This window comes from Onychostruthus taczanowskii, unplaced genomic scaffold, assembly GCF_017590055.1.
Source record: "Onychostruthus taczanowskii isolate IOZ18803 unplaced genomic scaffold, ASM1759005v1 scaffold64, whole genome shotgun sequence".
NCBI lineage: Eukaryota > Metazoa > Chordata > Aves > Passeriformes > Passeridae > Onychostruthus > Onychostruthus taczanowskii.
Window position 1 is genome coordinate 1,203,857 of NW_024504122.1, and position 17,835 is coordinate 1,221,691.

Sequence of the window (17,835 nt, forward strand, 5' to 3'; positions counted from 1 at the left end):
CAAAGCCCGGCCCGCGTGTGCCGCCGGTGCTGCGGGGACGCCGCTCCTGACCCCGGCTGCCGGCGGCACAGACGGGCCAGGGAAGGAGGAGTTGGCAAACAACGCCGCCAGAACGAGCCTTCTGCTGGTGTTGTATTTGTCGCAAAGAAGCGATTAAGTTTCCTCATGATTTTCCCTCTTCTCCGGCTCCCACCGCCTATTGTTCCCGGCTCCATTATCCCCCCGCCGCTTACATAAGCGTATCGTGATGGTTTCTGAGGCACAATAGAGACAGTCTCATTCATCCAAGGTCATCAGCTTTTACTTGCGCTTCAAAGCATGTGGTAGAAGAAGCGTTTTCTCCTAAAGACGTTTTTATTGTACTCAGCGCAGAGGCTGAGGGAAATCGCAGCGCGGCACTTGCACCGCCGCAGCTCTTCTTCCCTCCCCGCGTCCGATCCTGGCGGGTCAAATCCTGCCTGGAAGGTGAGGAATTGGTTTCTGAGCTGGTTGGGACACCACTGTGGGATTCCCAGACTGCCACTGCACTGGAGCCGAGGAACTGCATGCTCCATCCCTACCCCTTCCCAGTTAAATGGGAAGAGAGGTGGAGAGGGGCAGAAAAGTGGTTGTATTTCGAATTCTCGGACCCATATGGGTCTCGGTGTGGACAAGTTATAGAGCGGTCTCTACGGCCTCCTGCTGCTTTCTCCCTCAGCTGTGGTCCAGACTCTCCCTTTCCTTACTTGTGTACGGTCGGGACTGGGCAAACACGAAGGCTGCTGGCAGCCTCTGTGCGGGACGGGGACTCGCTGTGCCCTGGAGGGTCTGTGCCCCGCAAAGGGCAAAGTGCGGCGGTGCCCGCGATCCGGCAGCGAGCTGGAATTGGCCTCTCGGCTGGGGAAGGAAACGATGGGGATGGCGCACGGACGGCCCTGGGGGCTGCGAGGGGCTGGAAGCCCCCCCAGGAGCCACCAGGCGGGGGGAGCGGACACCACCCGAGCGGGTCGCGGTCCCCGGAGCCGCCCCCTCCCCGGGCTCGGCTCCGCCGCTCCGGGCGCAGCTGCGGCGGGGCGGTACCGGGGAGGGGACGGCGGCGGGCCCGGCCCCTCTGCCCGCACGGGAGGCGGGGGCGGCCGGGGCCGCACTCCCCGCAGCGGGCCGGGCTGCGGGCCGGGCCGGGCGGCGCGGGGGATGTAGCGCTCAGCACCGCGGACAGCGGCGAGGCCGGCCGGGGCTGGCCGTGGGTCCCGGGGCCATGGCCGGCGTGCAGCAGGGCGAGAAGCAGCTCTTCGAAAAGTTCTGGAGAGGCACCTTCAAAGCCGTGGCCACGCCGCGACCCGAGAGCATCATCGTGGCCAGCATCACCGCCCGCAAGCCGCTGCCCAGGTAAGGGCTACCGGGGCAAGGGAGGGGGGCTCTGGCAGGCCCCGTGTCCTTCCCCACCTCTAGTCCCCTTCCCACCATAAGGAGAGTCCTGAGTGTGTCCCCCGCCACCAGCAGTTCGTGGCTGGAGGAGCCGGGGCACCCTCCCCATGCCTGAGGCTGGGGGTGCTGGCTGGCTGAGCCCCCTCCCTGGGCAGGTGCTGTGCTCCAGAGCTGAGCAGGTTTGGGAAACTTTGGCTCGGTGGTGGTTGGAGCCTGGGAGCAGGATGAGGATCTGCAAAGCTCTAGCTGGGCTATGGAGAGGGGGCAGTGATGGGGGGCATCAGCTGGACAGTGTGACCAGCTCCATCTCCACTGTGCAGAGCCCTGGGCTGTGTGTCCTGCTGGTGGCCTTGTCTCTTTGTCAGCCTTTCCCCTGGAACCCTTGGGAAGATGAAGCCTGGGAAGGGAAGCAGCCCCCTGGGGCTGGACCCTGCCCTGTCACCGAGGGGAGGCTGGTGCCCCCCAGGGACACACAGTGCAGGCAGCCTGGTCACTGCCGTGGACAGGGACAGCTCTGGGGATGGTGTCCCCCATGTCCCACAGCCAAGCAGCCTTGATTTTGCTCACCCAGTACCTGTTCTGTCCTCCTGCTCCAGGAAAGTCGATGCTCTCATGTTTGCCAGTGGCTGAGCAACAGAGAAACCTGTGAAAAGAGGCAAGGGGGCTGCAGGTACCCCTTGAGCCTCTCTGCCAGACTGTCACACAGGCAAAGGTCCGTGTGGCTTCCTCACAGCCATGCACACTCTAATTTAGACCAGCTTTATTTTGCTGCTTGTCTCAGTATTTGTTAATAATATCCTATTTGTGCTGCTTTTATAAACAAAGGACTTTTTTGCTGGCTTTCCTCTCTCTTTGCTCTGTTTTTCTTCTGCCGGGTTCTGCCCAGCTGGTGTGGGGAGCCAGCCAAAGTTCCGTGGAGGTGCTGTGTCTGTAGAGGAGAGGGGCTCAGTCTGCTGGAGTCTGGGTGTTGGGGGCTAAGCCTGTACTAGGGAGGAGAGAGATCCTTTGGAATGAGCCATTTCGGATGCTTCCCGTGCCAGTGGAGGCTGTGAGCCACAGGAGCAGTGGGGATGGGGGACCCTTCTGCCTCTGCAGCCCAGCTGCTGAGCGTCAATTTTTCCAATCTCTCTGATTTCCATTAATCTGGGTAGGAAAATGGGAAAGGCATGGGTTCAGCCTCCAACTGAGAAAAGCAACTCTTGTTTCCACAGGCAGTGTTTGCAGGGCTTCAGCCTTTGTGCAGAGAGGAACCTCTGTGTTTTTCTTCATCCCTGCATCGGGTATGGTCGGCACCTGAAGGGCTGAGGGCTGGCTCACACACACTCCCACCTGGACTTTCCTGAGTGAGCTTAAATATCTTGCAGTTGGAGGTGTAATAAGGCAACAAATTCAGGTTTTAGGGAAATACAGCCAGCCTGGATGCCAGGAATGATGCCTGGCTCTATCTAGCCAGCAGTTTGGATGGCTCAGACATCGTGGTGGGGCTGAGCACCGCGGCTCGGGGTGCTTGCACATCCATTAAAAAGTTCCCAAATGTGTGCTCCTCTCCGTGCTGTCGGTAGTGACAGCTCCGGTGGGAGTGAAAGAGTGCAGGAGCTCTTGGCACAGAGCAAAGCGGCCCCATCAGCTCGGCTTTGCTGTGGTTTGTGGTGGGCACCAGCAGATCCGGGTGCCCACACCGGCTGTGCTCCGGCCACGCCGCTGCCGGGTCTGTGCAGCCCGGCTCCTTTTGTCCCCTGGCGGTGTGTCCTGCCCGGTCCGGGGATGTTCCCTGCGGTGTGGCAGCTGCACAGAGTGGGGCCAGCCCGGCAGGGCTCACCCCGGGGTCCATGGGGCGCTCGCTGCACTCACTCTGCCCCAGGCACGGAGGGGCTCTGCTGCTTCAGGGGCTGCCACCAAAGGCTGCGGGGACAGAGGTGCTGTGGTTCCCAGCTCTTCTCATCGGTGCTGCCGGCTCGGCTCGCATCCCAGAGGGCTCTGCCAGGAGCCCAAGCTGCCATCTGGGCAGGATCACACCTCTGACATGCCAGATCTTCACTCTCAGGGGCTTTGCAGCAGGTCCCTGCTGAGCTGCACAGTGATGTCCCCAAGCTGGCCCTAGGCTTGTAGTCCAGCAGTAGCCAGAGCCAGGCTCTTGCTCCCCATCCGTGGAGAGAGCAGACCCAAGGCTTGCAGCATCTCCTCTTGTAGAGGTCTCTGTTGCCTGGCTCTGCTCTGGGTTTGTTTTTCCGGAAGGTTTTGCTGTGCCAATGCTTGGACCAGCCTCTCTTCCCTGACGATGCTCCCGACTAATTTAAGAGCAAATGACTGTGGTGCCAGAGAGGAGATGGGGAAACCAGTTAGCCAAATGAAATATTAAGATGACCATCTGGATTCCTGTTTTCTCCCACACTTGACAGCTGGTCCCCTGCAAACACCCTGCCCTGGATCCGGCCCCGTGCTTCCCACAGCAGTGAGACGCTGCCATGGTTTCTAGGCCAGCGCTGCCCACCTCCCATCAGTTTTCCTGGCTGGGCTTGTGCCCTCGTGGAGTGTCAAGGGGCTCAACTGCACCATGGGGGTCCTGCCAGGGACCACCCCCAGTGTCCGTAGCCCAAAACATCCTGCAGAGTGCCCTGACAATGGCTAAGGGCCCAATCCTGGATCCTTGTGGGGCAGCAGTGGGGTTACCTGGACAGAAAGGGATGCTTTTTCCCCTTGCCCCATACCTCACCACTACCTTTCTGCTGCTTCTGCAGGTAAAGCCTCTTCCATCTGAATTCCCCTCAAGCTGTCTTGGAGGTTGGGGGGGTTAAAGCTTTGCTAAACCCACAGTTCATGCTGGAACAAAAGAGTACATTAATATCTTCCCTCCTGCTGGGGCTGGAGGGGGCATTAAATCCAGCCCCCCAGACAGCTTTGTGCCCAGAGCAGAGCTCTGCCAAAGTAAATGGATTATTGACCAGTTTGCAGAGTGAAAGGAAAAACCGAGGTGATGGGGAAAGGGGCTTTTCCAATTAACCTTTGCCCACACAGGGCATGGTGAGGCTTTGCTGTGCAGCTGAGGCTGAGGGATTGCATGGTGAGGGGAGGTTGGGGCTGACCCAGAGCTTGCCTTTGCAGGGGAATTGCTCCAGCATATGCAAAATCCCAGTGTGGGATTTGAGGGGGTTTTGTGCCCAGTGTGCTGGGGAGGGATGGGGACAGGGTCAAGGACCACCTACCCTGCCCTGAGCTCCTCTGCCAAACCGGGGTGCCCTCAGTCTCTCTCACTGGCCCATGAGGATGGGGCTTTGCCTCTGGTGAACTGAAAATGCTTTTAAAATCTGCTGTGTTAAGGTGCCACTGGCCTTTGGGGATGAGTATGAACGCCATGCTCTGGCCCCAGCCCCAGAGCAGGATCCACCCAGCCTCTGGGCTGGGTTTTTGTCTGCATCTCTTCCCTGGCTGTGACCTCGGGGACAGCACGAGGCCGGGAGCCCTGTCCTCTTGGAGCAAGCACTGCTAAGAATTCCATCAGCACCGATGCCGGGACCTGGGGACATCCAGGCAGGAGATGCTCCAGGGAACTGGAGCTGGTGGGAGTGTGGGGGCTTGTGGGATGATTCTGGGGCTGGTTTAGTTCTCTGCTGCCACACTGCCAGCTACGGTGCTGTTGGCATGAGCTGCCCTGTCTCTGTCCTGTCCCCGGAAACTCAGCCGAAATCCACTTTTGGGCACTCCGGGGCTGGGGCCTGCGGGCGCTGGTGTCAGCTCCTGGGGCAGCCGGTGCTGCCGAGTGAGCGCCGGGGAGAGGAGGCTCCTGCATCCCTCCCTGCCAGATGGTCTAAGTGGGTCACATCAGGGCAGCGCTGGGGATTTGTGCTTTAACCCTTAATCCCCCGGGATGCACCGTGCACGGAGGGGGAGGGATGTGCTGCTGAAGTGGGATTAAACCGTAGCTTGCCATTGCGGGTGATCTTGGAGAGGAGTCTGGGCGCTGCTGCGAACGTGCTGGGACAAGGGAGACGCGTCCTCCCGCTGCACGGGGACAAGGCAGGAGCCATGGCACCGCAGTGTCGGAGGTCTCGGTACCCCAGCGAGCGCACAAAGCAGCAGCTGCGGCCTTTGCGGCGACTTTTGGCCATCCCAACCTCTGGCTTCCTTTGGCGGTCGCGAGTCCCAGCGGGCTGGCAGCTCCTGGGCAGGGACGTGGGGTGTGCTGCCGGGGAGGAAGCCCCGCTGGCAGCCCTGCCGTGCCGCTGGCCCCCACTCCCGTTAATCCTCCCCCTTGCTGGCCGGGCATCTGTTCCGCGGGAGAGGCGGCGGCGGGGCCGGGCGCGCCAGCAGCCTGGCTGCCATCTGCTGCCTCCATCCAGCGAGCACAAGTGCTAATGAGCCCGTGGCCCCGGCCCAAGGCGGGGGGAGAGGGGCTTGAAAAGAAAAGCGAGGGGGAGAAGAAAAGCCCCTTCCTCGGAGGGGCTGTCAATAGCGAGGCTTTTGTCTGCCCCTGCCCTCCGGCTCCAGCTGGACGGCGCTGGGAGCAGGGAGAGCTAATTAGGCAGCTCGGAATTGCCGGGGGGCTGGGGGCAGCTGAGTGAGGGGAAGAAGCTGGGAATGCCCGCAGGACCCGCTCCCTGCTGCTCGCAGAGCCTTCATCATCCTCATCCTCCTCCTTTCCCCCGGCCCTGTCCATCTGCCTCTGCTCTGGACTGGTGCTGGCACCGTGACACTGCTGGCCTCTCTGCTGGGAAGCGCTGTGATTTTGGGGACAGGTAATTTCTTACCTGTAAAAGTCCGCTTGAGAGCTTTGCTGAGCTCTGCTTGGGGCCCAAACCATGGGTCCTGCTCCCATGCTCGCCAGTAAGAACACGGGCACAACCTGGCCCTGCTGCTGAGAGTGAAGGGCCACAGCAGCTGCTGAGGAAACACAGGATAAGGGTCTCCTAAATCCGGGATTTGCTGCTGCCCCACCTCTGGCCAAGGGGGAGCCTGTGGTGTCCATGCTGTGCCAGGGAAGCACCGTATCCAATCTCTTTAGATGAGGGATGAAATCAGGTGGAAGGAAGCAAAAGGGAGGACAATTCCCCTGGCTGGCTGGAGGAATGGTTCTGTACAAATATTTGATTTCACCCTTGATCAAACCCACTGGAGACATTGGCCTGGCTGCCAGGCAGCCCCCTGTCTGCAGATGCTGGGGGTGGTGGGTCTGTGAGGGTAGCACTGGTGGGGTCTGTGCTGACCATGGGGTGCCCTCCCTGCCTCAGCAGCATCCCAGCACTCTTGTGTGGCTGTTTCATGGAGCGTGGAGAACCAGACCAGGGTGACATATGACAGTTTAGGGTCTTGCAGGGCTGGAGTTCATCCTTGCCTGGCTCAGGTAGCAGCCCCAGCTCCAGCCAGTCCCCATCCCTGGAGAGGCAGGACCGCAGGACACTTGAACCCCATGCACGTGTTCACACCCCTCCCGCAAAGTCCTGCTAATGAATATTTAGGGCTGAGAGGCCCTGAATAATAAATAGCAGTGATGACCTTGATGACAGGGATTGCTAAGGAGCTTCTGCCCAGCGCCAGGTCCTGTGGCTGCTCGTGTCTCCTTGCTGTCACCGTCCTGCCCTGTCATCTGGGACAGCCTGTCCTGCTGCAGCTTGACCCCAGAAAGAGCCTCTGCAGTGTGTTGGGGGTCTCTTCTCTCACCAGGCTCCCTGGGCTTGGGAGATTTCCCTGGCCTTCTCTGCTCAGCCCCATTCCTACCCCTTCCCACATCTCCATGGCTGGTGGCTGTACCTTTCCATGCCTCTATTCCCCTATAAGCTGGACTTACCAAAGGCAACCCCCGCGTCACTGAAATGAAATAATTTAATGCATGACCACCCTTTCCTTTTCTCTCTCTCTCTTTTTTTTTTTTTTTTTATTTTTTTCATTTTCTACCTGTGGGCAATGAAACCTCTTCATCACTGCAAAGCCTGACCCGGGCCAGAAAATCCCACCAGTGTTTCAGCTGCAGAGGGTGCCAGGGCTTTTGCCACAGCCCTGCTCTGGCATGAGCCCCCAAAGGCTCTTTGCTGTTCTGAGACTGCATCTGCTGTGACCCACAGCTCTTCCCTGTGACCCACAAACCTCCTCCACCCCCTTGGGTGCCATCAGCTGGAAAACAGGCCTGGGTTTGCTGCCTGGCTTGGAGCCCTTTGGCATTCCCAGCAAAGGGCAGGGAGAAAGGCCAAATCCTGGGAGCCAGCTTGTGTTTGCAGCCTTGCTTGATGATTTCATAGGTGTCTGCAAAGGCACAGAGGTTGTGATGCCTGAAATCTGGTGGCAGTGGTGGGTCCCAGCAGCACAGAATCCATCCCAGGGTTTTGGTGTGCATCTGGCACGTGCCGGGGTGAGCGGGCTGGACCATCACCCCCGGCAGCGTGGCCAGGCACAGTGCCCACGTCTGTGCCACCATCTCCTGGCAAAGGCCACGCGACCCTCTGCGGGACACTGGGTGCTGCAAAACCGGCTTCTCCATCAGCCACTCGAGCTGAAAGCGCTGACAAACACGGGGAGTTTAAAAATAGCCGTTTCTTTCGCACGCGGCGGGAACACTTTCCCTGCCAACGCAGCAGGGACTGCAGGAAGGGCTTACGAAAAATAATGCAAGTGGCAAAATAAACTCTATTAAAAACTGTACTGGTGTTTGAGGCGGGCTGAAATGAGTCTCTGGTCTGGAGGCAGCGAGGTTGGGGCTCCACTGATGACCTGTTTAACTCTCCATGTTTAATTTATGTCTAGTTACTAGGGGAGAAGAATCAGCTTCTGCCCAGCCCCAGCCAGGGGCATCTCCTCGTTCACCTCTGGGTGGGCAGAGGGGACACTGTGGGCAGGGTCCTGCTGCCTGTGGGGCTGCTCTTCTCTCTCCTCCCTGGGGCAGGGGAGGCTGTCACTTGCTGGTATGGGCTGTGGGTGCTTTCTGCTGCTGGGTTCCAGGGCTGGGGTCTTGCAGCCCACAGGGTGGCTGAAATGCTCTGAGACCCACAGGCAACGATGACGCTTTCTGCTGCTGGGTTCCAGGATTGGGGTCAGGTGCCCGTCTCGCAGCCCACAGGGTGGCTGAAATGCTCTGAGACCCACAGGCAACGATGAGAAAATGGGTTTGCACTGCCACAAACATCAAATTCCAGCAGGAACTTGATGGCACTTTGACAATGGGCTGGTTGTATTGAATTTATCTCTGTGCCCACGTGTGTTGGAGGGTGACTGGAACAGAGTGGGGCAGGAGGCTGAGATTTGAGCTACATTACCGTCAGGATGAAGAATTAGCTACTGCCCAGCAAGAGAAATATTTTTGCATTAAGAGAGATTTCACAGTTAAAGAGCTCCTGCTGCATTAATCTGTGGGTCAGCTGGAGCTGCCGTACAATCCCCTGCCCACCAAAGCTGTGCAAGTGTAAGACCAATCTGTAAGAGCATGTCAGTATAACAGAACTCATTCTCCACAGCTCCATCCGCTGCAGCCAGCAAAGCAACCCTGCTCTGCCAGGGCATGGACGTGGCTGTGGCCCAGAGGGTGCAGGAGGCAGTTTGGGATTTGGGCAGATCTACTCCTGAGGCTGGTGCTTTCACTCAGAGAACTTATTTCCTATAAAGCATTTGCCCTCCTCAAATCCCCCTGCTCTGATCACAGCCTGGTCAGGATTGTTATGATGGGGACAAGCAAGATAACTGCCTTCAGCACTTCTTTGAAGGGATGGGGTTTTTATTCTCCAGAAAATTCCAAGACTGGCAACTTACAGACAAAAAAACCCAAAGCAACAAAACTTGTCATGTGTCACCTGCCCTTCCCTGTGTGTGGAACAGCCTCCGTGGTTATCCCTCACCTCCACCCCATCCCTGCCTTTGTCTGCCCATCAGCCACGCCTTGGCAGGGTTAGAGGGTGATGATGCAGGGCCAAGGCAGCAGAGGGGCAGGAGGATAATGCCACGGAGAGGGAGGTGCAGGGGGTCTGGGTGGGCACCACCAGTGGAGGAGGAGCAAAGGGAGCTGTGGTGTAACCCCTGAAACAGGGAGCTTTGCAGCCTGACCTGCTGGGGAGCAGTGGGATCCGTGGGCTGTGGGCCTGGCTGTGCCCTGAGTCTCCTAATCTTGGTCTCCTGGTGACCTCCTCTGGCCCCTGGGAGTCCCTGAGTGGGGCTGAGCTCTGCAGGGCACAGGCTATGTTGGCTGCATCTCCTCTAGGATTCCTGGACATCCCCAAATGAAGGGATTCAGTTCTGTCTGGTGGCTGGAGAAGTTGTTGGTGTGGTTTTGGACCAGTCCTTGTGCTCTCCCAAACACTTCCCCCATGTGGGCAGCCAGTGAAGGTGAAGGATGTTCTTCATATGTTTTGGAGGGGTTTTGGGTATTTTGTTGATTCCAGGCTGCCAGGGTCTCTGTCTCTATCCCTGCCCTCACTGTGAGTGTGGAACATCTCTGCACCCGCACGGGCAGAGGCAAAAGCACAACACTGGCAGCATGTGCCAGTGGAAGGTTTAGCTCCTGCTCTGTGCTGCCTTGTGGCAGTAGTTACTCCCCCATTGCCTCAGGAGTTCACCACAAATGCTTTTTTCTACCCAGAGCCCCAATTTCCCTGTCCCCCCAAGAGGGCTCAGATGCCCAAGGGCTCTGTGCATGGGAGCTGTGCCACGGGGATGGGTGGGTTAATTTTGCAGTGGAGGCTCGTGGTCCGAAGTGCTGGCTGCCTGCTCTCTGGGCTGTGAATGCCACCCAGGGCACATCCATCCTTGATTAATGGAAACTAAAAAGCAGGATCCTGAGGACCCATGGCTCCCCTACCCCTCCCCACTGCTGGCTGCCACAGCCAGCCCTCAGCCTGCATTGCTGCTGGGTTTGTCCTGCGCAGAGCAGAGGACAGCAGGTCTCACCTTGCCTGCCCGTGGTGGAAAAGCAGGCAGTGGAGCCCCTGGACACAGCCTGTGCCCTGCCTGCAGAGCTGGCACTGGGGCTCAGCCAGTGCTCTGCTCCCCCCGCTCGCCCTCCCCAGCACGTTGGTATTGATTTGACCTGAACTCCCTTTAATGTGCTGTGATTTCTTTCAATTAGGCTTTGAGCGAGGTCTCTGCCACGTTCAATAGAACTGGACCAGTGCCTGGACTAGCACAGCCCAGAGGGAGATGCTTGCAGATGCTCCCCCATCCCTGGCAAGAGCATCCCCCCATGCCCTATTTTCCCCATGTCCCATGAGGATAATCCCACTGCTTAAAGGTTGCTCCTTGTCCCCTCTGCATTTCCTGGCCCCTTGCATCCACTGGACTGGTGGCTTTGCCAAAGGGCAGATTCTGTGTGCAGGAGAGCCCCACTGCAAACAGGAGCTGAAGCAACCCTGAGCACTCATCTTCACATGCCCAGCAAAGCTTTCCCCTCTGTCCTTGGTGGCTGTCATCTCCTCAGGGCTGCACTCAGCCAAGTCAGGGCTTGGTGTCACGTTGTTTGCGGCAAACTGATGGGCAGGGTGCTTGTTTCCAGAGATTGTGTGGAGCAGAAATCCCTGCCCTTCATCTCCAGCTGCAATTACCGAAGCCAAGTCGATGCAGTTGATGGTAATAGGATGGTAACACTGTCTGAATTTGTATTTAATGCTGATTCCAAGGGTCTATAATCTTCATCAGCACCACATGACTTTTTATAGAACAGAAAAATGTGAGAGTGGTTAATGAGCTGTAATTCTGGAGAGCTTCTGCCTTGATTGGGACTAATTATTTTCTTTATAAAAATAATTAACCATCCACACAACCTATAGAGTGAAAGGCATGTGGCATTAATTAAACCATGCAGTATTTTCACTGCACCTTTATCTCCCGTTTCCCAGCACATCCCAAATAGACGGTCACACACTGCGGAATGCCAGGCTGGGCACAAGCTGGCATCGTGTGAGGGCTTGTGCTGGGCACAAAGGGCAGGCCCTGGGTGAGGGGGCTGCCTCCAGATCCCAAATCTACAGCCTCTTGGCCCTGCACGTGCTGTGGAAGCCCTCATTTGGGTAGGGAAGGCTGGTTTGGGGGGTAAGGTGATGGTGCTCACACGTGGGCTGTCTGCGAGGGGATACTGGGGGTGTCAGTAGGGCAGCCAGGGGGACCCTGGCAGGGCACAGGGCTCTGTGCTGTTCGCTGTCATTTTCTGTGGGGCTTCAGGATATCCCAAAATTGAGGTGGTGGCTTTGTACAGGCCAAACCTTTGTTCTCCAGCCCTCTGGGATCCCGGGATGAGTCCCAGGCAAATGTGCCCCAGCACTGGGGCTGTGCGTGCTTAGAGACACACTTACATAATACATAATTGTTAACAAAACTAATTCCCCTATTTTCCTGGAGGTATTCTGAGAACTAATGAATATATTTGCATAATCTTGATTTTGTTTATGAATAATTCTGGATTATCCAAATGTGAATAACACCAGGGCTTTGCCACTCTAGATTGCCTTTCAGCTGAGGATAGCAAAGCATTTTACAAATATTAGTTCAGCCTCACAAATCCCAGCAAGCAATAAAATTATTATTACACCCAATTAAAGATGGATGGGATGGAAACTGAAATGATTCTCTGCAGCCTGTCCTGGCAGGGTCTGCCATGGAGACTCACCTGCCTCTTCCAAATCTTCCCCCTAGGAAGCAGCAAGCTGACAAATATCCCCTTTTTCTTTTTTGAGATGACTTAAGACAATGGCCAGAGTTGCAGGGTAGTGTGGATGGCTGGGGACCTGAGAGCACACGGGAGGTTTCTTTCTGGCTCTGACTCCCACACAGCACTGAGCACCCCACAGCCCTGTGTGTGGCAGGGATGGCACAGCTATAACAACCTTTTCCACCTTGCAGCACAGTGGGAAGAGAAAAGGCCCTGTCTTCCCTTCCAGAAACTCTCCTTTACCCAAAACGTCTTCACCAGTCCTTCCTGGGCAGGCAGCCCTGACCACTGAGGTGTTTCCCACAGGACCAGGAGGTATTGCAGGAAAAGAGGATTGGAGTCAAACTAAACACTCCCACCCATGAAGCTGCAATTCAGGAGCTTCCCAGCTCAGCTGTCACTGCACACACAGGGAAGCAAAGGCCCTTTTTGGTCACAAAAAGCCTCTGTCTGCAAGTGAGGGTGGGAGTTTAAAGTCCACTTTCCACATCCCCTGCTGGGCTGGGATTGTTGCAGGCTCATTGCTCAGCAGCAGAAATCTGTTGGTTAATTCCTTTCCAAGGGAGCTATTTCTGCCCACTCTGCTCTGTGTGGGGACATCTGCTCCTCACGATGTTGTGGAGCCCTCCTGGCCCCAGAGTGGCCCTGGCTGTGCAGCCCTGTACGTCACAGGGGGCTGGATGTTCAGGAGACAAGTCCCAAAGAGGAGGATGGCCAGGGAACCCCGTGTCACCAGACCCTGCCCAGGTGATGCCCTGGCTGGGGACACCCATTTGGCACCCAAGTTGGGGACATCCATTTGGCTGCACACCTGAGTCTGTCCTGGGGGATTCGAGCATTTTTAAATTTTGGAGTAATTTCAAGTGGAGCCCTTGGGAATCTCTGTTCCCTAGTGAGCACCATGCCTGTGTTGTGGCACATGGGGTGGCTCAGGGTTTATGAACAGCATCTGGTGACCTGGGTGTCCCTGTTCTCAGCCTGAGTGGATAGATGGGGCAGCAGAGAGTCTCAGCCAGAGGCATTTCCAGGGTAGCTCTGCAGGCAGGTGGCAGCTGCATGAACAGGTTGTGTTCTTGGAGTTACCTGAGTATTGGAACCTCCAGTGTGTTAATGAACAGCATCTGGTGACCTGGGTGTTCCTTCCCCAGCCTGAGTGGATGGATGGGGCAGCAGAGAGTCTCAGCCAGAGGCATTTCCAGGGTAGCTCTGCAGGCAGGTGGCAGCTGCATGAACAGGTTGTGTTCTTGGAGTTACCTGAGTATTGGAACCTCCAGTGTGTTGTCCTCTTTTCCAGTGACAATTCAAAGGAAGAAAATTAAGAGAGAGGAGGAAAAACTTCATGTGAGTGGCAAAGAAAGCATTGCTGCTCCCAGTGGATCTTCTCCAGCCACCTTCTTGCAGCTTCCAAAGTGCCTAATTACTAATTCATTTTTAAAGTGATCTCTCAGTGCTCCCAGGAGCTGCGGGTAACTGTGTGCTTACAATTCCCTATTTGATTAAAATTTAACGAGTTGTTATTGGCAAATTCACTATTTCACTGCCATTTGCCATGCCAAATAGCACAGGGTTTGGACAATGAGGGGAGCGGGCACATCTGATGGTCCCAGGAGCAGAGCTGGCACTGTGCAGCCCCTTGGGTGTGAAGGTGCCCTCCAGCCTGACCATACTGGAGGTAGTGCCAAAGCACTTCTTTTCTAGGACATCCATTAGTTTATTTTTTTTTTCTTAAATCCTTCCTAAAGCATTAAGCATCATCCTCAGCTTCTGGCTCCCCGTGCTGTGTTGAGAAGTGCCCAACCACAGCCACTGGGCTCCCTCCCAGCCCCTGGGTCCTGACCTTTGCCTGGGTTGGTTTTGCCCTGTGCTGCTTGTGGGCAAGTGTTTCATGGGAAACATGAGCTCAGATCCAGACTTTTCCTAATCACAAGCTCTGCAAGGGCTGTTTCAGGTTGCCCCCATGCCTGGCTGTCAGCTCACCCCCTTCATGGCTGCTGCAGGCTGCCTGGGGATGATGGCAAGGAAAGGAGCTGGGAGCGCTGTTTGGGGCCAGCTGGGAGGAATGGCTGTGGGGCTATGGTGTGTTTTAGCATAAGCTCTGAGCCCCAGGCCTCTGGGTCACCCAGGAGCCCAGCATCCCCCAAAGCATGGATCAGGGATGTGCCAGATCGCTGTGCCATGGGGCAGCACGTCAGCACTTCTGTCTGCATTTGCGGGCACCTGAAACAGCCAAAGCTCCTCTCGTCAAATTTCCTGATGGAGGAGAAAACTGGCTGCTGTACAGACATGGGAACCCGCAGGGTGTTTGTCTAAGGAGGAGGATTTGAGGGCAGGAAAGGCACAGGATTGTCCCCCTGAGAGCAAGCCTGGCCCGGCAGTGTGCAGGTGCTGACGGGCAGGAAGCTCCACAGGGACCTCCGAGCCGGCAGCGTGGGAGGCACAAGATGCCGCAGAAACCCTTCGGGATGGGGCAGCAGTCCAGGTTTTCTTTAGAAACAATGTGACCATGTGCCATATTCCTCAGGTTTCTCGCTGTTGTCGCTGGCAGGCAGTCAGCAGAGCCATCCTGGGTCGCTGGCAGCGGAGGAAAGGGACACCGAGCCCTGCAGGGTGCTCAGGAAGGAAGAGGGGACAGGGGATGGGGCTCCTGGTGCCCCTGGGGAGGAGGAGACCGAGCCGTGGGGAGCAGGGAGAGGCTGTGCTCACCCTCGTGCCTGAGCCTGCCTCAGAAGGTGATTCAGGAGGCATCGCTTTCCCCCGTGGAGCTTTCCCTCTGCAGGGATTGTCCATCCCCTGCTGCTCAGCAGGAGCCGCCGCCGCTGCCAGCTGGTGCCCGGGACAGAGCCCTCCCCGTGGGCTGCCACCTCACAGCATCCCCCGGAGCATCTGGCACTGATCCTGCGCCGCCACCGGGGCCTCTTCCAGCAGGGAAGCTCCTCTGTTCTGATCCAACCATGCATAGTAAATCAACTGCTGGAAAAGAAAGAGCCAAGCTGCTTTTTTGGCCCGGGATGTGCTGAGAGCGGTCGTTAAACCTTTCTGGAGTGCAAGAAGGAAAAGGAGCCACATCCAGGCTTGTGCCAGGACACAGGGTTCCCAGGAGCAGGAGGGGGAGGAGAGTCACAACTGGCAAAAATCTTATGAAAAATGTATAGTACAGAATTGTGTTTCTCTTGTGCGTTTGAACTGCCTCAAGAAACCCACGTGCCTTTCTGCAGCTGGTGCCTCTGCTGATACACAGAAAAAAATAGCAGGGAGAAGATTAAAATTGAACTGGCTTGGAGTCTGTGTAATCAAGGAAAATATCTCGGTGATTTGCTATTATAATTTTCAATAACAAACTGCAGGGCTCCTGCTGCACTAATAATAACGGGTTGAATGAGGTGGGCAAAGAACCTGCCTTGGGTGTTTGTGTGTGTATGTGTGTGCTTGTGGGAAGCACTCACAATATTCCCCATCTCCTAATTTTGAAGAGGTATTTTTAGTGAGTATTTCAAAGAGCTTTACATAAACACATCTGCTGGAGTTTTTGCTGGGAAATGTCTTTACAACAGTCTTTTCTGTCCCCTCCCTCTCGGGGGACAAGGGAATGGTCTGACCATTTTCTTTTTCAATCAGATAAGCAAAGCCAGAGAGCGAGAGAGAAAATCACAGGCTCATTTTGCCGGTGCCAAAAGGCTTCTCAGCCCAAAGGGTGGGTTTTAGAAACACTTTGAACAGCTCAGATCACCCACACTAGAGCCCAGGGCAGAAGCAGGGCAGAAGCACACGTGATGTTGCTGTGGCAGAGAGAGCAGGGATGTGGGAGAGCAGGGATCCTGGCCCAGCACTGCCCTCTCTTGCACAGCCAAAACCTCCAGGTGAGGAGAGGAGAGGAGAGGAAGGATGGGATATTCCCTCACCTGTGCATGCACTTTTTGCATGTTACTCAGAAGTGGCAAGAACATCCCTGGTGCAAGCAGCTGCAGGCACAGGAGTTTCTCCACCCTCCCCTCAGGATGCCATATCTTGATGTCCCCAGTTCCAGGCAAGGTGTCCATCCTTCATCATGTAATGCCAGTGAAATGTTCTCAGCTTTTAGGCTCATCAGAGATGTTTTAGCCTTTTTTGTTTGGGGGTTTGGTTGGCTGAATCTGCTCCTGCCTTTTCACTGAGGGGTGTAGAGATGATGGGAACATGAAGCCAGCTAGGTCTGAAGCAGGGAGTGTAGTAAAGTTTCTGTATTAGGTATCCCAAATCCTCTGACCTTGGAAGTGTTGCCAGTGCAGGTCTGCCAAGTGCACTCAGTGCCCAGGGCTTCTGAAGTGCTTGTGCGTCCAGCACCCAACCCAGCTGCATGTGCAAAGGAAAGTAAAGGTTAAAAAAACCCCAAAACTGCTTGGTTAGCATGGTCCAGCCCCAATTTGCTTACACTGCTGCTTGCAGGGCAGCTGGGAAGAGCACAGAGGCTGCATAAGGCCACTGACAGCTGGAACTGCTGGGGTCCATCCTGTGCAGGTGAGGGACAACACAATTGAGTGGGGAGATGGTCTGGTGCCATGGTCTGGCAGCTGAAAGGTCACAGGGAGAAAATTTTCCTGCTTTTGTGTCCTCTTGAGATGGGTTACTGCGGGGAAAAGGCTGATTGATGGAAGGTTTGTGGCAGGAGACAGCTGCAGGGCCAGGGGAGCTGGGCTGGGACACGGGAGCCTGTGGGCAGGGGAGGGCAGTGCCCGGGATGGCAGCACCCAGGGAATGTCAAGTGCACAGCAAACCCCCCTGCCTGCTGTCACTGCGGGCCGGGGGGCACGGGTGTCACTGGGCTCAGCTCCCCGAGCAGCATCCGTCAACAAGTCCCACATTTCATGGCCTGATGAGATGGCATTTGGCCGTGGCAGGCAGCATGGCAGCCCAGGATGGAGGGATGGGCATGGTTTGGGAGTTTGCTCCCTGGGGCATCAAACGCTTTGTGCCTTTGTCCCATCCTCTGTGGACAGTGCCAGGATCTGTCTGTGGGCAAGGGCAGTCATTAACTGGTCTCCATGGTATCCCCACACACTGGGGGTGACATCCCTTCCCCAGGCAAGGGAGGCAGAGTGGGTTGGCCTCAGGGCACTGCCAGCAGCAAGGAGCCACCCATCCCTTCTCCTCCATGTGGCCGTAGTGGTTTATGGTGGTTTCATCCACCTTCAGATAAGGGATGTTTGGGTTCCTTCCCACCAGTGACCTTTCCTGCATCATTTGTATTGGGGTAGGCAATAGATCATGACCCTCTGCTGCCAACACATTCTGTTAGAGAAGGAATACATGTGAGAGCCCAAATCTGACACCACAGTGTGGAGGTGGGCAAGCTGGGCTGTGAGAGGCTTGTGCTGGTGGAGAGTTGAGGGCGCTGTGTGCCTGCTGCTTCTCTTCCAGCCACTGCAGCATTGGCAAAATTTGCCATGAGCCCAAAAGACCCCTCCTGGACCAGAGACTGCTGGGATGGGAAGGGACAGGATGAGCCAGCTGTGGTAGGGCATGTTCTGCACTGAGTGGGCGGCAGGCAGCCCACAGGAGCCCTGCTGTGGGGGGTCTCCCATCAGGAGCAGCTGTGCTGCTTCTGGACAGGTCTGATGGATAGGCTGGGTTTCTGCACAGGAGAAAGAAACGAAAAAGAAAAATGAGTGCAAGTGATTGAATTGCCAAGTGGAAATGGAGAAGTTTGCAGGGCAGGTGGGATGGGTGGGCAGCTGCCTTGTCCTGGTCTGAATGCCCGTGGCCAGGAGTGAGTGCATCCTTAGGGACAAACATGCAACCAACACACTGGGGAGGGAGGCTGCGTGCCTCACTAGGAG

At 56.4% G+C, this 17,835-nt stretch overlaps 1 protein-coding gene across 1 annotated transcript in view; it reads left to right on the plus strand.

Annotated features, from left to right (window-relative positions):
- Nucleotides 1-1,237: 1,237 nt before the first annotated feature.
- SRRM4 (serine/arginine repetitive matrix 4) overlaps nt 1,238-17,835 on the plus strand; it is a 41,057-nt gene continuing 24,459 nt past the window's right edge. Inside the window, 2 exon segments of the mRNA XM_041420486.1 lie at nt 1,238-1,368; nt 1,483-1,485. Of these exon segments, the coding sequence (XP_041276420.1) occupies nt 1,238-1,368; nt 1,483-1,485 (134 nt within the window).